We start from the raw sequence: 27985 nt of genomic DNA on the forward strand, positions 1-27985 counted from the left end.
GAAACGTTTACTTTATATGAAATCATTATTTTAAGCTGATTCTTTTCAATGAACAAATCGGTTCACAAATCACTTCGAATAATTAATTTCAGTTCAGCTGATCAAGTTGCACTGATTTAATGATTCGGATGGAATGAGTCAAGTCAAAGGACAGCTTTGTATAGTTACAGTTTTGGTAGTATGTAAATGAACAATGTCCTTGCGAGTCTGCTAAAAAGCACAGAACACTTTTGACATCTCAAGGGCTTTTGTTAAAACTGCAGATCATACTTCTGCACTTTTGTGTCCCCATCACCAGACAGTTGGATCGAGCAATATGTCTGTTTCCTGTCAATATAGAGTGGAGTATGTGCCAAATTCCACAATGTGTTACTGCATGTTTCTAGTGTCTACCACAAACTCTAGAAATGCCACAGAAAATTTCAAACAACTACTCAGAGTGGATCTGTAAGACCTCTGTCTGTGCACTTGGACTCAACATAATACTTCTCTCTTGAGAAGACAGAAACACCCGACAAACAAAAAGTCCTTACATTAATTCTCCCTAGAGTGATGCAGCAGGTCTGAAATGTCTCGCAGGCAAGTGTTCTAGAAAACAGCGAGGCCTGTTTGTACCAGATAAGGTAATACCTGTAAAGTGTTGTGCAAGGTTCAGGATGCCAGATTGCTCCAGGTGGTCCCAGACCCCCAAAGAGGGATGTGCACATGGCTGTAGTAAATGGACACACAATTCATGGGTAAATCAATATGCTCTGGGGCCCTGCAGTGCATGGTCCAATAAAAAAATGAGCTCTATGCCTGTTGTTTGGAACAGAAACCACCTAATTTCAGTAACCAGCCAATCAGGGAATCTCTAAATTAGTCTTTAAAGATGCATAAAAGAGAAGACGTGTATTGGTGCAATTAAGCAAACTGCAAATTAACGTCACCACTGAATGCCTCTTGTCGCTTAAAAAAAATAAAAAATAAAAAAAACTTCAGACAACAGATAAGGTAAAACATTCCAGGATGGCAAATTGCTCCAGGTGGTCCCAGACCCCCAAGGAGGGATCTGAACACAGCTGTAGTAAATGGACACACACTATTCAGCCGGTCTCATTCTCTCATTCATCACTTTTATTGTCCTTAATGATAATAGGAAAATGCAACAACAAAAAAAAAGGCATGCACTAAAAGGTTTCTAACACATTTATTTGAGAGCTAAATAACTAAACAACTTCTATAATGGCCGAAAATCTGTGGTCTATATAAATATGAATGACACTGTGGGCTGGTATTACCCTCTGGGTAGATTTTCTGGAAATTTTATATCATTTTCAGACTGAAATAATATCATCTATCTCTACTGCATAACTGTGATGCAAGTCAAGGATAATAAATATATTATCGAAATGTGCTGTGTGAGGTCAGAGACAGTATTGCTGCACAACAATAACAACAGGCTGTGCAGTGTTGATAAGCTCGTGGGTCTTATGAATAACAAACACTACCCTATACAGATAAAAACATTATTACAAAAGAAAATACAGCCACTATAAAATATGGTTCAGTGCAAAAAATGGACTGCAATAAAATGCTTGCTTATAATATCATTCTGATTATGAAAGATACATATACTCAATTCTGATTCTCCTAAAACTAGAAAGTGAAAGACATTTTTTTTTTTTTTTTTTTTGATAGGGACAATGCACATTAATGAACATCTGCATTGAAACAACAAAAACAGACGTAAACATGCCAGATTATAGCCACAGGGCTAATTTACATCCGTAGTCCCTTGGCAAATTACAGAAATACAAAACTTGTAACATACAAAATGACAAAAATGAATAAGTACAAGCAAAGTAAAATAAAAGTCACTTAATGGTCACAAGACTGGTTTGCTTTAAGCCACACTTTGAGTTTGGTTTTAAATATAGGAAATGTGGAACATTCCCTGACAGTGATGGGGATACTGTTCCATAACTTACAAGCCTTCACAGACAGAGCATTTTGTCCAAAGGCTGTTCTTCTGAAAGGCACCTCACAATCACCTCTAGTGGAAGCCCGTGTCCTGGCACCACTGTGAGTCTTTAATTTAAAAAAGTCCGACATGGGAGATGGGGCTAATCCATTTAACACTTTGTAAACAAAACAGGCATATTTAAAATGTTTAAAATTCTCTAGACTTAATAGATTATGTTTTTGTAAAATATTACAAATATGGAAGGACATTGGTTTTTTATCAAAGACTTTTAAGGCATTTTTATAGAGTGATTCTATTGATTTGAGTGTGTTCATACCAGTCAATGTCCAACTTGTACAACAATATTCAATATGTGATAAAATCATAGAATGTAAAAAACCTTTGGCAGCCTCAAATGGTATAAATTGACGGATTTGTTTAAAATTTCGTAGATTTAATTTTACTGTACTCGATATTCTTTTTACATGTTTTTTAAAACTTAATGTGGAATCAAGGGTCACACCAAGGTACTTAAATTCTGAGACGATTTCTAATTCTTCTCCTCTTAAAAATACACCAGATTGTTTTTTATGTCGCGGGACTGTTTAGTGAACATCATACAAACAGTTTTTTTAGTATTGAGTAGCAGACAGGATTTAAAAAGCCATTCATTTACAGGGACCAAAGCGGAGGTCAGGATGGCAGAAGCCTCTTGAACACTTTTTGCACTTGTGTAGATGACTGCATCATCAGCATACATTTGAAATTCAACATCAACACAAGTGTTTGGAAGGTCATTTATATATAAAGAAAATAATAAGGGACCGAGTATTGACCCTTGAGGCACACCAACGGGGACATCTAGGAAAGATGATTTGACACTGTTAATGTTAACACACTGTTTTCTTGAGTCCAAATACGATTTAATCCATTGAATGGCATTTGAAGAAAAGTTAAAATATGTCAATTTAGATAATAAAATCTCATGATTAACAGTGTCAAATGCTTTTTTTAAATCTAAAAACACAGCACCGACACAAGCACTATTGTCCAATTTACTTTTTACTTTTTCTACAAACAAACTGTTGGCAAATTCAGTTGAATGATTGGTGCGGAACCCAAATTGCATCGGATGCAAGGGGGAGTGGCCTTTATTTAGATGCTTATTTATAATTTTAGCAACCCACCTCTCAGCAACCTTGGAGACCACTGGAAGGATACTGATTGGTCGGTAGTTGGCTACATTTAATTTATCACCAGATTTAAAGATTGGGGTGACTAAGGCCATTTTCCAGAAGGATGGAACAATTCTCTGCTTGAATGATAAATTGATCATATATGTTATTGGAGCAATTAAGGAGTCTTTACATAATTTTAGAGAATGTGAATCTAACCCATAAGCATCCTTTGCTTTGGAACTCTTAAGTGATCCAATGATGTTGTCTACCTCCAGCTCTGTTATTTCACACAAATTGAACACAGGCTTGGAAGGATCAATGGGTCTAGTTATTTTTTCAGGTGGCTCAAACAGTTCAGTTATCTCCCTAACAGATTTAGAAAAATATTGGTTAAATTCATTTGATAGAGAATTTGGGTTTTTTACTACAGCGTTGTTAATTTTGAGTTCAAAGTCTTCAATTGATTCTTTCTTTTGTCTACCAAGTAATTTGTTGAGATTTTGCCAGATTTTTTTGCCATTCCCTTTTGCATCAGTGATAATATCCATGAAGAATTTTGCTTTTGCCTTTCGCATATAGTTAGTGACTTTATTTCTTAAGGATGTGAATTTTTGCCTATCTATTGTAAGACTTGATTTTAATGATTTTTTAAGTTGCACATCCCTCTCCTTCATTAATTTCCTACACTCATCATTTAACCAAGGTAACAACTTTCCTTTTCTCTTATTATGGCTTCCTCTTTTGGTAAAATTTAACATTACTTGATTGATTTTAGACTGAAACAGATTACTACAATTCTCTATGTCCTCACTTTGATTTAATTCACTCAAATCGGTTTCTTGCAAAGCCGCCGCAAAGTTTGGCATTTGGTTTTTTGGAATAGCATTATACACAGTATGACTGTGTGAAACTTTGAAACGTCTTTTTGTGAGCTTTCTTGAAAAAAAGAAAGCATTATGGTCTGATAAGCCTGTCATAAAGTTAAATGTTTTTGTAATTCTTTCAGGTCGATTGACAAAAAGTAAATCTATTAATGTTTTTGAATGTGAAGTTATCCGAGTGGGCTGTTGAATTAATTGTGTGAAATTATAGCGGTCTGTAGTTTCTTTAAGATGTTTTCTAACCTTCTTTTCATTCCAATTTACGTTAAAATCACCAATAATGATTGTTTCTTTATTTAAATCACAATATTTGAGAAGAAGTTTAAATTTTTCATAGAAATCCAACTTTGCAGATGGTTTACGATATACACATATTATGGTAAATGACATTGAAGATGAAAGGGATACGTCTACTCCGACACCTTCAATTTGGATATCCTCTGGCCATACAATCTGTTTACTATTAAAAACATCTCTCACATACAACAAAACTCCTCCGCCCCTACCATGCTCCCTGTCATTCCTGTACACATTATACCAGGCATATTTACAACAGAATCTGGAGAGTTATGTGTCAGCCACGTTTCAGAGAGTCCTATAAAATCAATGTTGGAATTGCAGAGCAGATGTTCTAGCTCTTCTCGTTTAGGTGCCATACTCCTTATATTTAAATGTCCGCCTAATAAGCCTTTAGGTTTGGCTCGCGGATCCCATATTATTTTTGCCTGATTCAGAGTATTGAAAATATTAGATGATCTATGTCTTTTCAACACGGGATTCCTGGTTTTAGTCTGTATTGTTACTTGGGCAATGGGTAGAAACTGCGGTGTGGAGCACTCACCGGTAGAGGTGACAGTACCTGACTGCACTGCCGGTGACCGCCGCGGATTTTGGCTTGTCCATGGATATGAGACGATTGCAATGGATCTTTGCAGTCGGCAGCCTGAGCCTGGTCTGGTAGTAGCTGGACTGCCGCTGCTGAGGCCTGAGCCTGGCCTGGTGGTAGTTGGACTGCTGCTGCTGAGGTCTGAGCCTGGCCTGGTGGTAGCCAGGCTGCTGCTGCTGAGGTCTGAGCCTGGCCTGGTAGTACCTGGACTGCCGCTGCTGAGGCCTAAGCCTGGCCTGGTGGTAGCTGGACGGCTGCTGCTGAGGCCTGAGCCTGGCCTGGTGGTAGCTGGACTGCCGCTGCTGAGGCCTAAGCCTGGCCTGGTGGTAGCTGGACTGCTGCTGCTGAGGCCTAAGCCTGGCCTGGTGGTAGCTGGACTGTTGCTGCTGAGGCCTGAGCCTGGCCTGGTGGTAGCTGGACTGCTGCTGCTGAGGCCTGAGCCTGGCCTGGTGGTAGCTGGACTGCTGCTGCTGAGGCCTGAGCCTGGCCTGGTGGTAGCTGGACTGCTGCTGCTGAGGCCTAAGCCTGGCCTGGTGGTAGCCTGGCTGCTGCTGCTGAGGCCTGAGCCTGGCCTGGTGGTAGCTAGACTGCTGCTGCTGAGGTTTGAGCCTGGCCTGGTGGTAGCTAGACTGCTGCTGCTGAGGTCTGAGCCTGGCCTGGTGGTAGCCTGGCTGCTGCTGCTGCTGAGGCCTGAGCCTGGCCTGGTGGTAGCCTGGCTGCTGCTGCTGAGGCCTGAGCCTGGCCTGGTGGTAGCTTGGCTGCTGCTGCTGAGGCCTGAGCCTGGCCTGGTGGTAGCTAGACTGCTGCTGCTGAGGTTTGAGCCTGGCCTGATGGTAGCTTGGCTGCTGCTGCTGAGGCCTGAGCCTGGCCTGGTGGTAGCCTGGCTGCTGCTGCTGAGGCCTGAGCCTGGCCTGGTGGTAGCCTGGCTGCTGCTGCTGAGGCCTGAGCCTGGCCTGGTGGTAGCCTGGCTGCTGCTGCTGAGGCCTGAGTCTGGCCTGGTGGTAGCCTGGCTGCTGCTGCTGAGGCCTGAGCCTGGCCTGGTGGTAGCTAGACTGCTGCTGCTGAGGTCTGAGCCTGGCCTGGTAGTAGCTGGACTGCTGCTGCTGAGGCCTGAGCCTGGACTGATGGTAGCTGGGCTGCTGAGGCCTGAGCCTGGCCTGGTGGTAGCTGGACGGCTGCTGCTGAGGCCTGAGCCTGGCCTGGTAGTAGCTGGACTGCTGCTGCTGAGGTCTGAGCCTGGTTTGGCAGCAGCTAGGCTGCCACTGCTGAGGCCTGGGCCTGGCGTGGTAGTAGCTGGACTGCTGTTACTGAGGCCTGAGCCTGGACTGATGGTAGCTGGGCTGCTGAGGCCTGAGCCTGGCCTGGTGGTAGCTGGACGGCTGCTGCTGAGGCCTGAGCCTGGCCTGGTGGTAGCTAGGCTGCCACTGCTGAGGCCTGAGCCTGGCCTGGTAGTAGCTGGACTGCTGCTGCTGAGGTCTGAGCCTGGTTTGGCAGCAGCTAGGCTGCCACTGCTGAGGCCTGGGCCTGGCCTGGTAGTAGCTGGACTGCTGTTACTGAGGCCTGAGCCTGGACTGATGGTAGCTGGGCTGCTGAGGCCTGAGCCTGGCCTGGTGGTAGCTGGACGGCTGCTGCTGAGGCCTGAGCCTGGCCTGGTGGTAGCTAGGCTAATGCTACTACTGTTGCGGAGGCCTGGCCCAGTGGCAGCCTGGTTACTGCTGCTGATGCTAAGGCCTAAGCCTGGCTCAATGGTAACTGGACTGCTGCTACTGCTGCCATTGAGGCCTAAGCCTGGCCTGGTGGTTGCTGTTCTGCCGCTGCTGAAACCTGGGCCTGGCCTGATGGTTGCAGACAGTTTGCTTCTTTCATCCACTAGTTCATGTTCATGTTGGTAAAGAGCAACACCATTAATACACCTTTGCTGTTTAGTAGCCATCAGTCCCAGAGGGAATATATCTGTTGGTTTCTTCCTTCCAGTTGAATCATTCCAAACCAACACTGCTTTCTGAAGACAGTGTTTGGACAAATCACTGTTTAGATCTGGGTTAAGATTTACAGATGGGCCAGGATTTAATTGTATATCCCCACTTAGTAGCAGCAAAACTAGTAGAATCTTGTAATCATGCCATTTGCTTCTTTTTGTGTATTGTTTTCTGTCTTTAGTAGCAATTCCAGTATAATGATCTTTCTGCCAGAAAATAGAATAAGCAATATGCTGTCCATATCCAAAAAAAATTTGTCTTGATATATCATTAAAAGGTACATGATGTGCAGGAACAACTGATTGATTTCTAGCCAAAGAAAGGCCTTGAGCTGATGGAACAAGCAGGAACCACATACAAAGCAGCATTGTCCAAATACATCCATTTTCTCTGTACCTTTTGGTTGATTCTCGTCTTTGATGCATGCATTTCTTTGAATTGAGGTATCTTTGTTGAAAAGCATCGGCTAAAACTGTTACAATCTGATGTAAAATGCTATATAAAAGGATAGGTGTGGAGCCTAAAAAACCACGCCTGTCCTCAGCGGCCATCTTGGATTTTTTTTAAATTGGTGAGATTCTGTTAATCTTTTATTTACAAACTACTTGCCAACACAACTAGTGCTCCCTATTTTATCCTGTGATTAAATTCTGGGCCAAGATCTTAATTCATTTATCAGGGAATTAAGGAAAATCTATTTAATAATAGACTAATAAGGCAAATAATGCTTTAGTCCTTTCCAATGTAAAGCTGGTGCTAATCCATGTCTCAATGGAAAGCCATGAGGTGGTGTTAAAGGAAAGAAAATGCATTTTATTTGTTCTAAAAATATAAGCATGATTTCAACACCTTCCAAATGAGGTGTCCTGCCAAACTGTCCTGTCATAGATGTCTGGTGCTGGTCTCCAACTGCTCAAACTCTGGACTTCAAGAATGTCCTCCTCTCGCAGACGACTTTTATGTTTCTCTGCATACGGTGGACTGTAAATACATACAGCATCTTAAAGGGTTAGTTCACCCAAAAATGTATATTCTGTCATCATTTACTCACCCTCATATCCTTCAAAACCCGTAACTTTTGTTCATCTTAGGAACACAAATGAAGATTTTTTTGATGAAATCTGAGAGCTTTTTGTCCTTCCATAGACAGTTACGCAACTACCACTGACACTTCAAAAAGTTCATAAAGAGATCGTATAACTATAATTATAATTATATATGATCGTATAATTTTCTAGAGACATAATCGCTTTATATGATGAACAGATTGAATTTATGCTTTTATTCACATAAATATTCATCAACTCACATGTTTGCTTGACGTGCTAGAACCATTGAGGTTCATTCTCATGTTACACAGCACGTTTAAGCTTCCATTAGAACCAATGAAGTTTGTTATGTTCACTGATAAATAAAAGCCTAAATTCAATCTGCTCATAATTTAATATAATAATTCATATAGATTTGTTTTAAGATCTCTTTATGAACTTTTTGAAGCGTCACAGTGGTAGTTGCATAGCTGTCAATGGAGGGACAGAAAGATTTCATAAAAAAGCTCTTAATTTTGTGTCCCAAAGATGAACGAAATCGTACGGGTTTAGAATGACATGAGGGTGAATTAATTATAGAATTTTCATATTTGGGTGAACTAACCCTTCAAGAAATTCCATACGTATTTCTTATCAGCCATTAAAATTGTATTGTGCATTATTTAATCAAACATATTACATTTTTCTAATAACAATACAATTATTTAGTTGCTTTTCTATATTAGTGACAGAATAAATAAGATGATTTGTTTTACTTACCTGATGTCTTTTGGTGGGGGCTTTAGGTGAAAAAATGATTTGAATGTGGCAAAAGACCCAGACCTGGAGAAATATATAAATAAACACGTAAGATAGATTCACTCATTTAACTGGTGTTTCCCTTTTTATGAGGTTATGATCTATGCCTGTGAAGTTTTGTCCCTTTGCTCTTGTCTTCCAGATGTTTCTTGTTAATTATTCTTGTTAAATCATTAGGTCCTTGTATATTTATAGCCCTTGGCTTTGTCCGAAATCGCATACTCTCTTAAGTGGGTACTTATTTTGAATAAGTAATTACTTAACAACTTCTAAAAAAGTATGTTCTACATAGTATGAATGCGTGTATTATGAATGTAATCCAGATGTACTATCTTCGCCATGTTGTCATTATCAAATGATCTATCAGCGTCAATTGCATCGCTTCACTGCCATTCATAAATCCTCTCCAGTGGCCTCATGACATATAAAGTGTCCATCGTATGCACACTTTACAATCCTGCTGTGAAGTAGTAGATCATCCGGGTACTTTTTGACAACTCTTTTATGAGTACTGTGAATTCAGACATACTTATTTTGTCACATACTGTTTTTCGCCTACTATAGGGAAGTATGCGATTTCTGATGCAGCCCTTGTCTTTGGGTATGTTCCAATTGCCCTATAGTGGGCTGTATGGTATACAGTACTGTGCAAAAGTCTTAGGCATGTTAATGTGATTTTATTTTTGAAAGCATTCTCACTTTACAGCATTTTAACACAAGTGCCAGTACTTTTCACGGTACTGTAGCTTTGCAGGAAGGTTTCTTCAAGCATCTTGGAGACGTTCCCGCATGTTCTTCTGGATTTAGTCTGTCTCAGTTTTTTCTGTTTCTTCATGTAATCACAGACGGACTCGATGATGGTGAGATCAGATCATCCTGGCTGTTGTCAGATTCCTTGTGCATACACAAATCTCACTGGATTATTACAATTAATGGCAAAAAGAATGTTTGGAAATATAAACTGATATTTCCTACTGACACACTACAGCAAAAGATATAAATAACTGACTTTTAAACCATTTTTTTGAGGCGGGGCGGGGGGGAGGGGGGTATTAACATGCCTAAGACTTTTGCACTGTACTGTATGTGCACAAGTGAGAGTACACAAATTGTAGGGTGTGTGTCTGTTCAGTCTAGTGTGGAACTTTGAGATGTTGATACATCCCTTCCCAGGAGGTAGAAATTGTTTAATGTTCATTAATTTGCATGAATACATGGCAACCGTCTCATCTTTTTGGTCTATCTTTCGGCATCTACAGTAAGCATGTTGGTCCTTACCCAAAAGTGGTCCTGCGTAGTGTTGATTCATATTTGTGAAAGTCAGGGCTGTACTCAGGAACTAGAAATGGCCTGACCTTTGTTAATGGGTAGATGCTGCATTTGTCTGTGAAAAAAAAAAAGGAGATGGATTATTAAAGTTCTGAATGTCTCCCAGGCTACAAATGTTTCAAACTATGTATATTAGAAAAATAAATACAAATGACCCAAGATCTAAATCAACATGGGGTGCACAGATGTACATATTACTAAATATAATTTCTCTGTATAAATGGTTGGGAACAGCAGCAGTGAGTAACATTGATAACGTTGCTCTTACCATGCTTTTTCCTCCCTATGGATGATTCCAGGGAATTTTCTGAAATGCATCTCATGCTTCTTGTATGATTAATGCCATCCATATGACATCTCTTTCCAGTGTGATAGGTCTTGGGCTGTCCAAAGTTTGGATAAAAGCTCCACTCGGACTCTGACATCATATTAGCCTCTAAATAGATGATCATGCCGATAAATAAGACAAGATACAACAAATTTCCAAAGGAAGAAGTAAAAGTGTCTTAGATGTTCCACAGATTACTCTAATGAAAACATAGGAAAGTTTCCATGTAAAACTGCCACCACTTGAGATCTTTTTCTTAACTTGAACAGATTTCTACTGATTAAAGCCTAACTCACGTGGGAAGGATCTCATCAGTTTCCTTTCATCAGGAAACTTTATATCTTTGATGTGTGGAAATGGGGCATCACTGTATCGAGGTTCAGGTATCCAGCGCAAATGGGATTTCCAGTCAAGATCACATCTAAAACCATTGGCACATTAATGTAGTGTAGAAGAAAAACACCTAAGCATATGAATAGGATACATATAGACATTCTGCTTGACTTGAACATTTGGAATACTGACAATAGCCAAAGGCAGATCACAAGTGTATCCCAATTAGCTGTAAGCAAGAGACTCTCGTGTGTCCCAGTCAAAAATTCAGTTCAATTTACAATTCTGATTAAACAATAAAACACTGACACTTTGCATCCACTGCTTCAAATAGCTACTAAGGGGAAAACCGAAAAAGGTGTCATTCACAAGTAACTTCAGCTGTAGTAACATACACTTTAATACTTTATGGGAAAGAAATTGATGTATGAAATACTCAGTAAGAATAGGCTCAATGTGTCTAATGTGAGGCTTGAAGTCCTGCTCTTTTCCAAAACTCCAGAATGAGTCACCAACGTTGGTGTGTTTCTTCATATCAGTGTATGACTGTGACATTTCACTGTAAGTGACAAGAGAAACAAAATCACAAAGGGAATTAGGCTACCTGTTATGCGGTACTTTTTGAACTTATGTTTGTGTTGTAATTAAAAAGTGTTTATTTAAAAATACACTACATTTTTAGAAATTGTGCCAGTTACAGTAGCCTAATTAATTATTTACACAAATTTACATAAATGATATTGCTCAGAGTCATGCGATTTTAACATGTCTGCCACCATGGCGACCTATTCCTTGTAAATCAGCTTTAAGACTGGATATGGAGTCTTCATCTGTAGCCTACATCTTCTTGAAGGGTAAAACTTTTTAATGAGGAAAATAGTTCAATGAAGTTAAGCGTCACTTCCTGTTATTGTGAGCAAAATGTTGCAATGAGAGTCATTTTAAAAATACTTTCTCTCACTTGCGCCCACCTCAAAGCGACAAGCCTACTAGGCTATATTTTGTAGTAAGCTAAATAAATTGACCAATATTATATATTTCTTCTGGAAACCTTACCTCCTGTCCATTATATGCAAATGTTCCGTTTATATGGAGTGAGGATCTTTGTATCGAGGATTGAAGGCTGTGTAGATTAAACAACTGAAATAATCCGTTGCCCTGAGAAACAAAACTGCCAATACCAGTTTACCGGGTTTGTATACAATATGCACTGTAAATCGATCGTGTAGGCCTATTTATCTGTTCAGTTATTCACTTACTTACTGATATATATTATTTATTAATATGGTAATTATTTCGATCGATTTGTTTAGTTACATCACAAAATTTAAAGTCAGAAATTTAATTTTTCTGACTTTATCGTGTCGAAACGCAAGATGGCGCAAGAAAATGACTGTTAAGTAGGCCCCATGCACTGATTCTTGAGTAGGGTTATGGAACAAAACAGGCAAATCGCTGGGGAAAGTTTATGTATAAAATGTAATTATCCTAAGCGAGTGGTGTTTCTAAACTCAATGACGTTGAAATATTTAAAATGGACTGTCAGGATGTGGACTGACTTTGATATTAACTCGTTTTATAAATATCTGACGGTGTTATTTATAGCAGAGAAACCTTATTAAAGAGGAATATTTTTAAAATGAACCTCTTCCTTCTGTCAGGACATAACTTTGTGATTCTTTAAAATATACACTATATAGCCAATATTTATGTAGCCTATATGAAGTAGCTACATGAGTTATGGCGTGACAACTTGTTTTAGGCGTATAGTTATGTTTTTATTTGTTTTTATTAACAATTATTAACAATTATGTTTTTATTAACAATTATGGCATATGTTAATGCCATAATTGTGATGGAATGTAGCCTAATGGGAGGCTACATTGTATTTAATTTTATCTAATTAATTTAAATTGAATTCATTTATTTTAAATTAATTTCAATTCGGCTGTTGAAAGTAGGCAAGTAACGTGGGAAATTCTTTTGACCCAGTGTATGATTATGAGAGAGAGAGAGAGAGAGAGAGAGAGAGAGAGAGAGAGAGAGAGAGAGAGAGAGAGAGAGAGAGAGAGAGAGAGAGAGAGAGGAGCTCTTTAAATCCACCTGTTAGCCAGCATATTCTTGCGCCTTCAGTTTAGGAAGGTGAACTGATCGCCAGGACCGTGTGTCAGTGCATTAACTCAAATTTCTGCATTTCCCAAGTCCTCACCGCACAAAATCTCCATCTTTAATGGACTATCACTGCCGACGACACCATATGGGAAAATATTAATGCACAATTTGCTTAACCTTCCACAAATGCCTTGATCTCGCAGAGACTTCGCTACACTGCTGCAACTCGCGCAATATCGACGCACCACTGGACTTTTTGTTATTAATAGTATTATTCATTCGTGAATATGGCAAAGCGATCGCAGTGAACTGTAGCCGAGGTTTGCAACACATTGTTGCAAATATTTTGATGAAGAACATGATGCTCTCCCTCTCGCGTGCCCCGTAACTGCTTCCATTCATTCAGTCCAGCTTGGCGCTGAGCACCGTCTTCTCTCCTGGAGATTTTCCTTCCAGTTTCCTCTCAATTATGTTCACTTTCGCTGCCTTTTGCTATATGCTTTCTCTTGTCCTCTGTGCTTCTCTCATCTTCTTCGCGATCTGGCATGTAAGTGTTTGCATCTTTGACGTGCTTTGTGAAAATATATTGCTGCAGGATGGCATGCATGTGTTAGAGCAGGGGTTGCTGATGCATCAGACAAAACTGTCCATCACCTGATCAAAGCATCCTTGGCATTATGAATGTCTCCGACATGTCTTACATCACCAAACTAAGTGATCATTTGGGTGTACATTGATTGTGAATTTCAGACTTGGGTGACTACATTGGCGCACATCCTTGGTGGCTGCAGCTTGTGTCAGGGAAGTCTTTTGCACACCTTTCGTGGGTATTCCCACCGCTCCAATGACCAAAGCACTTTTGTGGATTGTTTCAGATCCTTTTTATCCGTACAGATTACATTTCAGGAGCTGCATACCTGTCTTAAACCCCCTTAGTTCAACTGTGCAAGCCAGCAGTTTGTGCCTGACCTGTTTTGATGTTGCACTGTCCTTTATGTCTGTGCACTTTATGCAAGGTGTAACACTTTTTTTTTTTTTTTTTCCTTGAGGAAAACTGCATCAAAGCACTCGCTCACATTCACAGCACCGCAAGACTGCTCTAGATTTGGGTCAGCACAGTCGTTTGCCCTAGGCTTGCTTTTGCATAGCAACAGACATTATAGCCCCAAGGGTTAAATAAGGGGTAATTATGAGCACATCACATTTGACCCAGACCTTTTAGTCGGACATCATTAAACTCAATCTATTTCCAATATTCCTAAAAGTGTCCTTCATGTTTTCTAAAAGAAGTTCCTTTTATTTGTCAGTTATTGCATGAGGAAGGCAGGAATGCCGTCCTCAGCGGTTTCAGCTTTTGAATCTTTAATAGACTTAATTCGATCGGCTCACAATGGGAAAATCCTGACACGTCGATCCCCTTTCACATCTGCAAATTGAAAGCGTTTTACACTTTAGGTTCTGATTGTTGGTGTTTAATAGTGTACAGTTTGTTTTGATGCAGTTTTTGTGTTGAATGCACTGAATATATGCATATTCTTTTAAGCATGTTGGAATGGAGGATGTCACCCAGACATCAAAGAGAGCAGCTCCTGATTTAAAAAGAACCTGTTATCATAAAGTCATGGTTGTTGACTTCCTGGACATTTAGACATTATGACTATGGTTGCAGCAAACACACCTAAGGGTTTTCTAGTTTAAGGGGTTTGTTGCAACTGGACCCATGAACATTAGTTGGTCCTTCAGCCAACATCCTGAAGGTGTTGTAAGTGATGTTTTTTTAAATAATACACATACATTCTTACTTATACATACATTTATCAATTGTTAATGGCTGATGGCACCACACAAACACACACACAATCCCAAGAGACTATCTTGAGCTGTAGTGTGAAAAGCAGCAGACAGGCACAATAGCCTATGAAAGTACATTTCACGCTTTTAAGAGCCCTCTACAAAGGCACTGGCAATACATCTACTATTATTTGTGATTTATTTATTGCTTGCAAAAAGTTTTATTTGATTAGATTGCCCTATTGTTCAAAAGTTTTAGGTCAGTAAAAACATTTTTTTTTTTAAGAAATTAATGCATTAATACATTGTGACATTAAAGACATTTATGTCATGCATTTTCTTTAAAGCTGCTTTGAAACAATGTGTATTGTGAAAAGCGCTATACAAATAAATGTAAATTTCATTTCATCATAATGTTTCAATACATTTCTATTTCAAATAAATACTGTTCTTTTGAACTTTCTATTAATCAAAGGATTTTAAAAAGGGAATCATGTTTCCCTCAAAAATATTAGGCAGCAATATTGATAATAAGAAATGTTTCTTATATCCACCAAATCAGCATAATATAATGATTTCTGAAGGATCATGTGACACTGAAGACTGGATTAATGACTGCTAAAATTTTTTTAGCTTTGCCACCACAGGAATTATTTAAAATATTAAACATAAAATATTAAACATAGTTATTTTAAATTGTAATCATATTCACAATATTGTTTTTACTGTATTTTTATTCAAATGAATGCAGCCTTGGTGACCATAAGAAATCTCTCTTAAAAACTTTTGAACGTCCCCAAACTTTTGAACAGTAGTGTGTACATGGCTACTTTTTTATGGCCATCAAAGGAGAGGCTCTTTGTCCCCAAAATGGTGTAGTAGTTAAAAGCAAGGGTTAATGGGGCCAACCTAGCTATTAGAGAAACTATATCCAATCAGAAAATGCTTTCTGCCTTTTATGTTTTTGCGTTTGGTGACTTCAGGTTGTCTGACAAGAGAAAGAAGAGCTGAATCCGAAATCGCCCCCTAAATCCTGGCCTCAATTAATATTCCCTATGTTAGTCCACTAATACAGTTCACTTGAAGGAGTGAATGAAACAGGCTGTACACTCATTATTGCGGTGCAATGTGGGATAGAATGAGTGCACTCGATAACATCCACTATGGTATGGACAGCACTACAGATGGCTGTCCCCTCAAATAATGCTCTATTTGAGGGTATAGGGGGCGATTTCGTATTCAGCCAAGGTGTGTGGTTAAAAGATCAAAATAGAATTCAGGGATGGATATGCAACATCAGTTCTGGATTGCCGCTGTCCTGTAGAGTTTAGCTCCAACCCTGATAAAAAAAAAAACTCACCTGCCTAGCCTTAGTAATCCTGAATACATTAGCCTCTTTCACACAGCAATCCCGGTAAATTACTGTAAAATTATCAGAATTACCTTACCGGTAAATACACAAATATGCTGTTCACATAAGCAACGGCGTTCTGGCTTTTTACCGGTAGAGACTATTCACACATAAGCACCAAAATACCAGTAAATTCTGTGAAGTCAGTCATAGGAAATTATCTTTAAACGCCGCACCGTTGTCTTTATTCGCCCGCCTGAGGAGAACGTTTTAGTTTCACTGTCTGTTCAATTTGACAACATTTTTTGACTTCTGATTAACAGGCATAAGGGATGATCAAACAGAACATGATTTTGCTCTTAAAAAATATGCGCATAATAGTTATCCAACTGCAGAGCTGCAATGCTGATGAATGGAAAAGAAGGCTGGGTCTCGAGCGCGACACGTTGAAAAAGCTGGCCCAAAGAAAACTTCTTACGCCAGCGTGTTCTGGCTCGTACGTGCTCATGCCGATAATCTTCATTCTGCATTTACACAGCGTATCATACCAGTAATTTACTGGTATTGTTAATGTTACTTCCCTTACTGGTAAATTGCCAGAACTGATATAGGCCTACCGGTATTTCCGAAAATGTCCTGTTCACACATGATCTCTTACTGGTAATTTACCGTTAATTTACCAGTAAAGGGCTATTGATTAGTTTGTTCAGGTATGTTTGATTGGAGCTAAACTCTCCAGGACCGACATTGCCCATCCCTGTCTACTTTTCTAGTAAAACTAAACACTCTTTTTAGCACCACTCACTGCACATTTCATTTAGAAAATGTCACCAATCAGAATTGCCTAATAAATGCATTTTTTTCAAACACAGCCAAGTCTATCTTTCGTAATCTTAACTAAGATTAGGAGCACAGCAAAATCTGTCTGTTGTCCTTTTCAAAGAAATCCTGTTTAACCGTCTAAAGGGAATCCTAATCTGCATATTTCCCCTTGTGTGTTATTCTACATCTGAGGGGAAATGATCCCCACATTAGCTTAACTAACTCAGAGAGTCAAAAGCTCCCTCAGCAGATGTTTCGAGTACACTTTCACAGCCAGTGGAAACCAACACATTAGTGCCCACAAAACGCCTGCCAAAGATGCACAGTTTAGAACAGTATTTAACAGATTATCTGTGAGTGCAGTGGTGCGTTCATCTGTGAAGGGTTGAATGTATTATTGAGATGTATAGTGGTCGTCCTAATTGTGGCAAGTTTAATTCAGTAATCCTGCAAACTACTACGACAAGCTCTTGTTCAACATCGAAGGACACCTTTATTATGCTACAAGGTGAACTGCACCCTAATGTTCTAATGTCCTAATGTTAACAAAATTAAAAGTAAGATAAAAACGCATTTTCTGAAGCAACCATGCAAATTTAGCTTGCTTCTACAAGTCTTTGAGCTTTTTTACTGTGACTTGTGATTCATGGTATGAATCGCTTGTACCTGAATGCTCTCCATCGCTGTACCAGGGAAGCTACCAAGCAAATTTACTACATCAGAAATGCCATATATTGCTGTCGCGGTGAAGGATTTTCCCTTGCGGTAATTTTGAGTGGCTCAATGGCGCGATATGCGGTTTTATCGCCATTTATTTATTTATGTTTGATTTATTTATATTTATTTGTTGCGATATAAGTAAGTGTTACGATGTGGTCAGCATGCACAAAAACGAGTACATTTTCAGTAACCAATGTAACCGAAACTAAACAGCGTCTCTGCGCATTGAAAGGCTGTCACTCTGCGCGCAGTTACAGTGGGAACAGACTGGCTTTGAATGAGTCATTATAACCGTTCATTCAACGAACACGTTCAAAAACGCTGATTCATTAAAATATAGTAATGAAACAAGGTGTTAATTATTTTTAACTTTGAGCTCCACTTTTCAAGGCTCAGCAGACCAGCAATCCGTCGCATGGGTAACGCTGAAGAAGCTGATGCGATTCAATGCGTGACTCTCTGATTTTTGTTTCCCGCGGCTTTTCGCGCTGTGGAATGCTGGCCAGCGCTGTCGCTGATGCCATTCATGGTAAATGCCCTTAAACGTTAAAAGGATGACACGACATATTTTGCTTTCCTTGGACACAGCAACCTTTTCACGAATCTATTTGACTTGACCTCAAAGAGAGACGCAGGTAATCGCAGCGCTCAGTCGATCACTCTCATGCACTGTCTGTTTAGGCTCTTGTGCAAATCCACGAAGCCTCTGTACAAATCACCATGATAAAAACAGTCTCGTTATCATTATTAACTTATTTAACATTCAATACACATGCACAAAGTTCAAAACAAGAAGGGTATTGCCTTATGAAAAAAGAAAACACGTGAATATCGCGGTTGCAGCGGTTACTTGCATTCCTCTGCGGTTGGCTTGTCAGTAGCGCGGTACTACAATATTGCGGTTATCGCGACAGCCCTATCGAGCTGGTTATGTGATACAAACATCAAATAGTATTCGTTTACAAATCTGTGTTAAAAGATGCACTATGGTAAAAGTGATTTGAGGTTATAACATTGTGTTGTACAAGGAACCACGCAAAAATAATGCTTTATTAATAGATGATCTGCCCCTGTAATCATAATTTGTGTGAAAAGGAATAGACGTTTTTGGTGTTTTATTGCCACTAATTTTAGCTGGAATTTGCAGTGAATAGGTATGTTTTTGGAGTTTTGCAAAAAAATATATGTGAGGCACGTTTCCAATGAACCTATGTTGGTTTTGTCAGTTACTGTAGCTTACGTGAGTTAGTATTAAGGAAGGTCTCTAACCCCAAACCATGAGTAATACCACTAAGAGGATCTGTAAAGTTAATACTAACACAATTCTGGAAATAATAGGTATTGGGTCAGTGTTAGAGAATCAGGTGATGGATGAAGTCAAGCATGATAACATTTGTAGAGAGTACAGCAGGCAATCCAGCAACAATCTATAATTTCTCACAGCCTGATTCCATTTTACCGACCGCAGCACAATGTGTTATAATCATGGATAAATATGAGAGTGTTTATGAGGAAATCATTTCTAATTATTTAAAAAATCTGCATTGAAGCAGGTCACTGAGCAAAAATTACCATTCTGTCACATATGTTTATATACAGTACAGTTCTGCAGTCAGCTTAGCTCTTTTCAGTAACGTAATCCCCAAATGGGTATACTGATGCCACATATGGAACAAAACAGCAATGTTTCCACATGGATACATTATGCACATGTTACATTCTTTGTTGGTTGTCTTTTTTAGTAACATTGCTTTGTGAATGCATCTTGCTCACACAGTAGAAGACATGCAACTTATGCAGGGACATTTAGAATTTCTTACAACTATGATTAAAATTCACTTGCTGTCAGGTTTAAACCCGGGCCTTATTTTAAATGAACCTGTTTTAAGTGTTTTTTATGCTTCATCAACATTAAGAGAAGTGTTCGGTTATTTATACATCACTTGTGTTGTTTCTATGGTTCAATGATCCCCCTTTCGTGGTGCAAATCTTAATGTGATTATTAAAGGATGGCCAGATTTAAAACCGTGTATTTAATGCATTTTTTTCTAGTTATGTAGCAGTTAACTCATGATAACTCAGATAACTAATGCTTATCTGACAGCCAAGCAGAAAAGCAGTCAAAATCAAACCCTTTTACTGCTCATGTCGCCTACAGAACTGAGAGAGCATTTGGTATACTATGAGAGAGGCAGTGTGGGAAGGGAGGGCAGTTTGGTCTGTAACAGGGGAAATAAGCTTGTCTAATTTGATCTAACTTTAATTTAGGCTTCTCTTACCTTGTGCATGTGCTATAGCCATGAGGCACTACAAGACCCTTTTTGCTCTTGCATTAACTAAAGGGGATACTTTTATATGCATTGGCAATCTGTAAACATTTTTGAGACATCAAGTACTTCCACCTCTATGATGTAATGGATATTCATGATATATTCAAGATTTCGCTGAACTCAAGATTCAAGAAAGATCATGAACATTATTTTAGCATTTTAAATGATATTTTATGGCTCATATATTTTGTCAATATTAATACAAAATTGATACATATTATAATTAATACACAATATATTTTAGTTGTATCACCCAGCTTACTTTATAACAATGAGATGCTGAAATAACGGAGGATTCATCTGAACAAAAGAGCATGTATCCTTGAAGATTGAGCAAACGCTGCAAATCCATGCGTCTAGCCTAATGATAATGATCGTGTTTCTTTTTTTCTTTGGGTTTTCAGATAACAGCCTTTGATGAGCTTCAGGCAGACTTCAAGGTGCCGATCGATCAGGGCAATCCACTTCACGCGGTAAGTCATGCAAATAATAGACTTGATCATTTGATTCATTGCCCTTTCCTGCACTTCCACGGACATGAATGTGTGTGTGTGCGTGTGCATGCGTGTGTGTGTGTGTTTATTTGTTTATGGTGGGAATATTTTAGCAAGCTCTCTGATCTTTTGCAGGCACCAGGTGTGTTGCCTACCCCAAACTCGGAAACATTTCCTGTCATCCGCAGCAATGCATGAATAATCCATAGAGCAGCTGTCTATGTGTTGTCTTTTCTCTGCTGGAGGCCCTGGCAGCTTTTATCTCGCTAATTAATTCAAAATGAGGCAACTTTTCCAGCTTTTTGGTTACACCAACTGTTATCCAAAAGTTTAGAACAACATTGTCATTCTAGATGCCAGCATTGCAGAATAATTTACATGTGTGCACTTCATAACTCGCCAGGCTATGTTGTGACAGAAAACAAATCAAGAGGCAATGGCGGAGGCGAATGCAGATATTTTTGGACTTTGAGTCAGAAAGTCTCATTCAGAATAGGGCACCGTGATGTGTAGACAAAGTATCTGAGTCACGTATCTGTTCCGCTCAAAACTTCTGTTGTCGTAATTTATTGCTGTCTTCCCAACAAAGTGTCAAAGTAAGAGATACACGCTCTATATGTCACCCACCCCTCTGTCAGACTGGAGGGAACTATGGAGGATCTGGATGGTGGGGGGTGCTAAAAGATTGATGGCCTCCTAGCTGATCTCACCACCCAGTCAAGTCAATCTCACACCCTGCCTGGCTAATTGGTGGCTTCTGTCAGTCTTCAGCTGGGAGGAAGTCAGGACATCATCCTGTGATTCTCATTGGAGCTCCCCTTATGGCTCTACACAGTAGTGCTGCAGTCTCTTTTCAGTCTCTCAGGCTCCTTTACACCTACCATTAATGTGCAGAACAATCTTTCTTAATCAGTATTTTTAAAGTCTGAGAATTAATTCATGCAATTAATAGAGCATTTTTATTTTGAGGCTACGCTAATGTTTTTCCTCCCCAGTTTCCTGTGGCTAGTGTTAAATGCTATTTGTGCTGAAAAAGGATGGTACTCATTTACCCTATATCAGCCGTGCTTGAATGGCTATAAATATTTATTTCTCCATTTTATCCTCAGAAATTGAAAGTTAATAGCAGTATCGATATCACTACTGGTATTGGTATCGATATTGAATTAATATTCAGTAATATAATCGATTTAACTGCACTGAAACTGTAAGAAAGAAATTTGAACTGGATTGAGCTGGATAATGACACTAACTTTACAACACTGACACTGTTTTTGAACTGAATTTGAATTAACATTGAACTGACTTAAGCTGAAAAATGTCTTAGATCTGCTTAGCTGAATTGGACTTGTTTCATAATTGATTAACTTTACAATTTGACCGTTATTGAAGGGAATTTAAACAGCATTGAACTAAACTGAGTTGAATAATCACACTTCTCTTCTGCGGAGCTGCTTTATGGCTGAAATTAAATTAGTTCTATAACCAATGAATTTTAAAACATTATTTTCCTGTTTATTAATGTGAAGATAATTTGACAGTGTTATATAAATAAAGGTGACTTGACTTAAAAATATGCCATTCATTTTTGTTGATTTTACTTAAATTTGAGGATTCAATGTGCAAATATTATTACAGATTTTAAAGGTAGGGTAGGTAGGATTTTTATAAAAAACTTTTTTTCAAATTTGTTTAAACTGTCTTTATATACTAATACATAATTTAAATGTAAGTGCTCTGAAAAAGAGAGTATAAAAATCAAGTGACTGTAGACCTTTTAATCTGCAATAAACACAGCTCATTATTTCCATTCGGGACGAAACAATTGATTGGTTTGGGCGACTGTCACTCACTCTCGCAACCAATGGCTACCACCCCTGTTGCTAGATCTGCCCTTATGCGCGCGCACCAGTTTGATTTGAGGAGTGCAAGAGAGGCGCGGAACCTACGAAGAGTAAAATTATGGCAGTGAAAGAGCATTCAAAATTCAAAGCACCTGCATATTCAGTCAGCGAAGGCAAACAAGGCAAAAACTACTTCCTCGGACCCTGGTTGCCCGCACTCTTGAACGACCTCCTCTGCTTCGCCCTCGACCCCGGACCTGTCCTCGAACCGACGAAGCGGTATTTGTCTCCGGACTGTAGTCCTCATTAGAGTCAACAATGTTTTCATCATGGAAACTCGCAAAACACCGTATATGTTATGAATCTTACACGAAATTCACCTTCATCACAGTGTAACTGATGGTAATGGAAAAACGTGTATTAATGCAACCTGTTTTTAGCTTTGCCATATAAATATAGCTTGTTACCATAGACTGTAAAAAAAGATGGACGACGCCCCTCCGCTCTCTTCCATTGACGAGAACTGAAGCCGCCAGCGTCCCGATATGGCGCTGACATATTGGAACTTGAGTCTGCGCAGTAGCGATCTCGGGACCAGACCTGCGCAGTAGTGAGCAGGAAGTAAAGCGGGGAAACAACGCTCCGCCCTCACTCTCGCAGAATGCACTCAGGGAGAGTGGATTCTGCACACTTTTTTAAAAATTGATTGCAGTACGACAAGAGACTTGTTAAAATAAAGTAAATACAATCTCCTCATTCCTCCGAAGATCCCGAAAAAAATGTCCGTTGGTGCTTCAGTGACTACTTCACTCGGAGAACCTGTCAATCACAGCTGTCAATCATGACGTTACACCACCGCATCACGTAACTAACTAAAAACCAACTTATTTTTGAAACAGACACTTGAACTTACATCAGCGTGATAAAAACGACAGCAAATGAAAGAAACCACCTTTGGAAAAAAGATATTTGAAGTGTAATTTAATTGTTTAGTTGGTCTCACGTCCCGTTGAATAACACGGGGAGGCGGGGCTTATGACCTATACTAGGACCAGTCACCGGGGGGCGATCGAGACGTTTTGGCTTCACTTTTCAGGGCTTGTGCGGCACGCTTGCTCGTTACCTATAAATATAGCTTGTTACCGAATCAAACAAAGTATATTTTAAACTTTACCTGTATCGATATGCTAGCTTGATAGTGAGTACTAAAAGAAATCTTATTTGTTTATATTTATAGTGATAAAGTTAGGTATTTTATTACATGATGTCACTGCATGCACTGCGCTCCTTCCTCACCACTCGTCTCAGGTAAATAAATGCGTCTTCCAGCTGAGCCTGAGCGTTTGGCGTCGCGCGTTCATGTGTTTTGGGGGCGTGGCTTTGGAAGGAGCTCAGAAGGGAGGGGGTGGAGTGAATGGAAATAATTAGCTGTGTTTACAACAGTCTGAGAGGTCTACAGACACTCGGTTTTTATACTCTCTTTTTCAGAGTACTTACATTTTAATTATGTATTGGTATATAAAGACAGTTTAAACTAATTTGGAATGTTTTTTTTTTTAGAAAAATCCTACCTACCCTGCCTTTAATGTTGGATGCAACTGAGATTAATTAATTAATCAATTAATCACAGAAAACTGAAATCCCTTTTTGTTTACTCGAATCACAACCCTAGTACTTTTGTCTTGTTTTCCAGTAAATAATATCTAAACATACTTGAAACTAGATACATTTACTTGTGACTCAAAACTGCTATGGATACTATCATAAGACAGAATACATCTTGAATTATATGTATTTTTCTTACCCCATTTGGCAATTTTTTAAGCATAAAACAAACATAATTTAGTGAGGTTTAAAAGTTTTAAACTTTAATGTCTCTGATAAATCAAAGAGCGAGAGCTAGCAGAACCATCACATTTAACTGTCCTTGACTGCCCGGCTAATTTTATGAAGGCATTCCAGACGTAGCTAATTCTCCAGCAATTAAACACTTCTGATACTATTCATTTATAAGATGCTCTAATAATCCTTGATGAGTTTTCTTTATGTGTTGAAACGAGGCATCTTTCATGTTAACATTATGTGCTCAGACAGAATTTGTATCTGCTGTGCTGCCAGATGTGCTCAAGCTTTTAATATTTTATCATGCTAATGTTCTAGACATCACCACACATGTGGCTGATTTCAATGTAAAACAACGCTAAACTAGAGCTATCATTATGTTGCTTGCATGACGGCAAGAGTTTTATGATCCAGATGTTTGTCAGCATGCACAATATGACCGATCCAACAAATCAGCTCCATTTTTTATATATATATATATATATATATATATATATATATATATATATATATATATATATATATATATATATATATATATCCATAGACACGTAATCCAAAACAACATTCAGTACATTAAGGCTATACATTTTTCCCAGTATATGTGATCCTTGTGAATCAAACCCATAACTTTGACTGCGCTAAGCTTTACCAGTTGAGCTACAGGAGCATTGCTAAAACATTAGCTAACTGTCTAATTCAGAGCTTATGGTAACAATATTACCTACCATGGCCGCCTAGAGGTCACACAACCCTCCTCAGGGCCCACTTTGAATTGGATACGGATGGTCCCTTTGGGGTCAAATATCATCTGTTACTCTACCACTCAATTAGCTGCATGAGCTGAGTAGCAAGTCTGACCATTTTACTCTGGCATTGAAACATTACACTGAAGAGGAGAGAGAGAGAGAAATGAGGGGTGCTTCACAAACAGCATAGCTCTTATATTTTTGCTTAGGTCGGAAGCTCAAAAAACATTTCTCGATAACGGGGTTTGTTTCAGGGGCCAGGGCCCATATTTTACATTAGACAAGCCATATTTTATTTATATAAAACAATTGACAATTTTGGATTGTGGTTAGCAAAAACCCCTATTTAAGGAGGTCTAGGTCATATTTTAGTCAAATATATATATTTATTTATGTATGTTTTTCCATGTTTTGTTCATGATTTTAGGTATGAGGGAATGCAAAGCTAAAGTGACCAAAATAGTTTGAGATTATTCAGAGGCTCAGCTTTTGATCACATCTGCTCATGTTCTTTTCTATGCCATTGTTATCGGTATGCTGAATATTATTTGCACTTCAGAGATTCAGACTCAGTTCTGCTGTGTTTGCATTTGCATCTCCGTCAAGGATTACCGAATGTTGCAGATTCTATGGCTCAAGAACATTATGATCTTGCTGCTGTATTGACTCTCTGTCCTGTATTTAATATATTGTTTACACTGTATGCAAGCACTTGTCAAGCAGATTTTGTGCTGACGAATATTTCAAAGGGAGCTGAGTCTAATTGCTTGCTAATTAAAAGTGCTGATATGGCTCCAGTTATCTCCAGTCGCTATGGCTGCCAGTGGAATATATTTGCATGCTGTTGTTGAGGAGTGGAATGGTGTGAAAACAAGTCTTAAGCAAATTTTGGATGAACTAAAATGAGGTGCAGCCCAAAAATAGTCAGAGTTCTGTCTAAATTTCAAGGATGTTTGGTTTAATCTCTGAAACACAGCTGTGTACTGAAACAAGACAGTGGGGGTTGCCAATCAAAAGCCTTAGAAAAAACTGTTGAAAATGCACTGAAGAAACTTTGGGAAAATGGGTGCATATATTAAATGTATTGTTATATTATATTATATTATATTATAATATAATATAATACAGATTAATATAGTTAAACAAACAAACTTTTTTACTTTTATATATTACATATTATTTGAGCCTGGACATGTCTTATAATAAATTAGCAATTAAGCAATTAAAAAATCTCTAATGTGTTATCTTGCATAGGGCACCAAGTGAGACAGGACTTCTTGCTGCCTCTCAAGAAAAACAGGTTCATGACGCCCCTGTCTGCAAATTATTTGTACATGTAAAAAAAAAACCATTTACTAGAAAAAAAGAATATAGCATCATCTTTAGTTTGTATGTGTGACTAAAGGGATAACAAGGCCATTCTTGCTGAGAAGGAGTGTTGTAGTGGTCACTATGGGTGGCTCTGTGTATTAGTGTATAACAGTACATTATTTACAAGTGCAGGCTAGTAGTATAAATAATGCATTGTGTTGAATGAAGTTAAGTTGAAATGTAAAAAAAAATGGCAATAAAATATGTATGTTTAGTCTTCATTACTGCAGAAAACAACATCTTTGCACTTCTTGCCAAAGGGCATGAGAATAGGGCACTTTTAAGCAGTGCAGCCATTTTTCTTCTGTGTCACTCATGTAAGATTTATTTGTGCCAAACTTACATCCACACTTGACTTGGCTCCCATTGAGTTCTGCTTCTTTTTGTGCCTCAAATATGAAAAATTATTCCATAGTGCATATAAGAGAAAAAAAATGCAGAGAAAGTTGAAAGAAAGAAACCATGCATTCAAATCTCTGTTGAATTAGATTTAATCATTGCACACATGTGATTAAATGATAAAGCACTGACTATACTATGTCTGGGAGTGTGTATATAAAAATAGATTTTGAAACATTCTCCCTTGAGAGTATTGCCATTTTTTCCCGACCCCCAAAACGTACATGTTTGGATGGAATCACCATATGCCACTTTCACATGCTGTTCAAAAAATCTCCCTGCTGTTTTTTCCACCTCTTGGCTGTTGTTTTTCTAAATGAAAGTCCCTTGATGTCCTTGCCAGTGTATAGTGCTCTATGATTCTGCAAGGGAACATTGGCCAGGAGCTACAGAAAACAAGAACCTTAGGCAGCAGTGGCATGTCAAAACCAACCACTGTGACACAAACACGTATGAATGCATACACACTATGGGCCCTATTTTAACGATCTGAAACGCAAGTATCAAGCGCAAAACGCAATTAACTTTGTGGGCGGGTCTTGGGCGCTGTTGCTATTATACCGGCGGGATAAATGACTCTTGCGCCCGACGCAAATCTAAAATGGGTTGGTCTGAAGTAGCTTCATTATTCATAGGTGTGGTTTGGGTGAAACGTGAAATAAACCGATCAGAGCGACATCTCACATTCCCTTTAAGAGCAGGCGCGCTTGTTCTATAGCGGATTCCTATTATAACGGCGGATTTGCCAGGCGAGCGCCAGGAGCGTTTCACAGCCGAGGAGACCGACTTTCTCGTCAGGGACGTTGAGGATGGGGAGACACACCCAAATTAACATTGGTTAAACAGGCGTATGATAATTTGGGTAAATGTGTAAGCTAGATGTATGCTTTTATAATAAACTGTTTATCTATCTATCTATCTATCTATCTATCTATCTATCTATCTATCTATCTATCTACCGTAATAATGTAGGCTATGATTTGCAAAAATGAAAACTGCTGCGTCTGTGTGTAGATGAGAGAATCAAAGTGTATGCGCGTTGTGAACACGCTACATTGATTATGGCCAAGCATGCGCCCTTAAAATAGCATATGAGTAACATGCGCAATGGCCACTGACTTTAAACTATTTTTTTTTTGGTCAGTGGAATTGTTTTCTAAACCTGCAAAATAGCATGAGGGAACGTTTGCGCCGGAACACGCCTCCTCTTTGCGCTGAACCGCCCCCGGGAGCGCAAGTGTATTTCTTAGTTAACCACGTGCGTCTGTGGAGGGAAAAGTCCGCTGTGCGCGGGTGCAAAATAGGAATGATACATGCGTCGGTGTACAAAGTCAATTGCGCTGGGTGCAAGATAGGGCCCCATAAGTCAAGTTAAAATCTAAAAATCCACCCTACTCCTGCTTTTTTGATGCATCACATCAACTTTTTATGAAATGAAGGATGTGGCCTTCATA

General features: G+C 39.0%; 2 protein-coding genes across 4 annotated transcripts in view; one reads left to right on the forward strand and one right to left on the reverse strand.

The window, feature by feature from the left end:
* Positions 1–7600: 7600 nt before the first annotated feature.
* spats1 (spermatogenesis associated serine rich 1) lies at positions 7601–11889 on the reverse strand. 2 transcript variants are annotated; one of them, XM_079888262.1, is made up of 7 exons: positions 11763–11889; positions 11143–11265; positions 10670–10794; positions 10314–10481; positions 9995–10100; positions 8678–8740; positions 7601–7850 (listed from the first exon to the last, which is right to left on the reverse strand). In XM_079888262.1, the coding sequence occupies exons 1-7, from the start codon at positions 11771–11773 to the stop codon at positions 7712–7714; spliced, it is 735 nt and encodes a 244-aa protein (XP_079744388.1). In that variant the 5' UTR covers positions 11774–11889; the 3' UTR covers positions 7601–7711. The 2 variants fall into 2 exon arrangements, with proteins under 2 accessions (XP_079744388.1, XP_079744389.1); XM_079888263.1 differs by lacking the exon at positions 11143–11265.
* Positions 11890–12829: 940 nt separating this feature from the next.
* Positions 12830–27985, forward strand: part of cnih3 (cornichon family AMPA receptor auxiliary protein 3) — a 33226-nt gene continuing 18070 nt past the window's right edge. The window contains exons 1-2 of one of the 2 annotated variants that reach the window (XM_079887390.1): positions 12830–13365; positions 20237–20305. In XM_079887390.1, coding sequence (XP_079743516.1) covers positions 13288–13365; positions 20237–20305 — 147 coding nt within the window. In that variant the 5' untranslated portion in view covers positions 12830–13287. The remainder of the gene's footprint in view (positions 13366–20236; positions 20306–27985) is intronic. The other variant, XM_079887389.1, reaches the window with a different exon arrangement.

This window comes from Squalius cephalus (genome assembly GCF_949319135.1).
Source record: "Squalius cephalus genome assembly, chromosome: 12".
Taxonomy (NCBI): Eukaryota; Metazoa; Chordata; class Actinopteri; order Cypriniformes; family Leuciscidae; genus Squalius; species Squalius cephalus.

Bases quoted from the DNA above. Each gene is read 5' to 3' on its own strand.
- spats1 (XM_079888262.1), bottom strand. The intron at 10,795-11,142 runs GTATTTCATACA...CAATGGTTTTAG, and splicing joins ATTGAGCCTATTCTTACTGA to ATGTGATCTTGACTGGAAAT. The intron at 10,101-10,313 runs GTAAGAGCAACG...TTTTTTTCACAG, and splicing joins CATAGGGAGGAAAAAGCATG to ACAAATGCAGCATCTACCCA.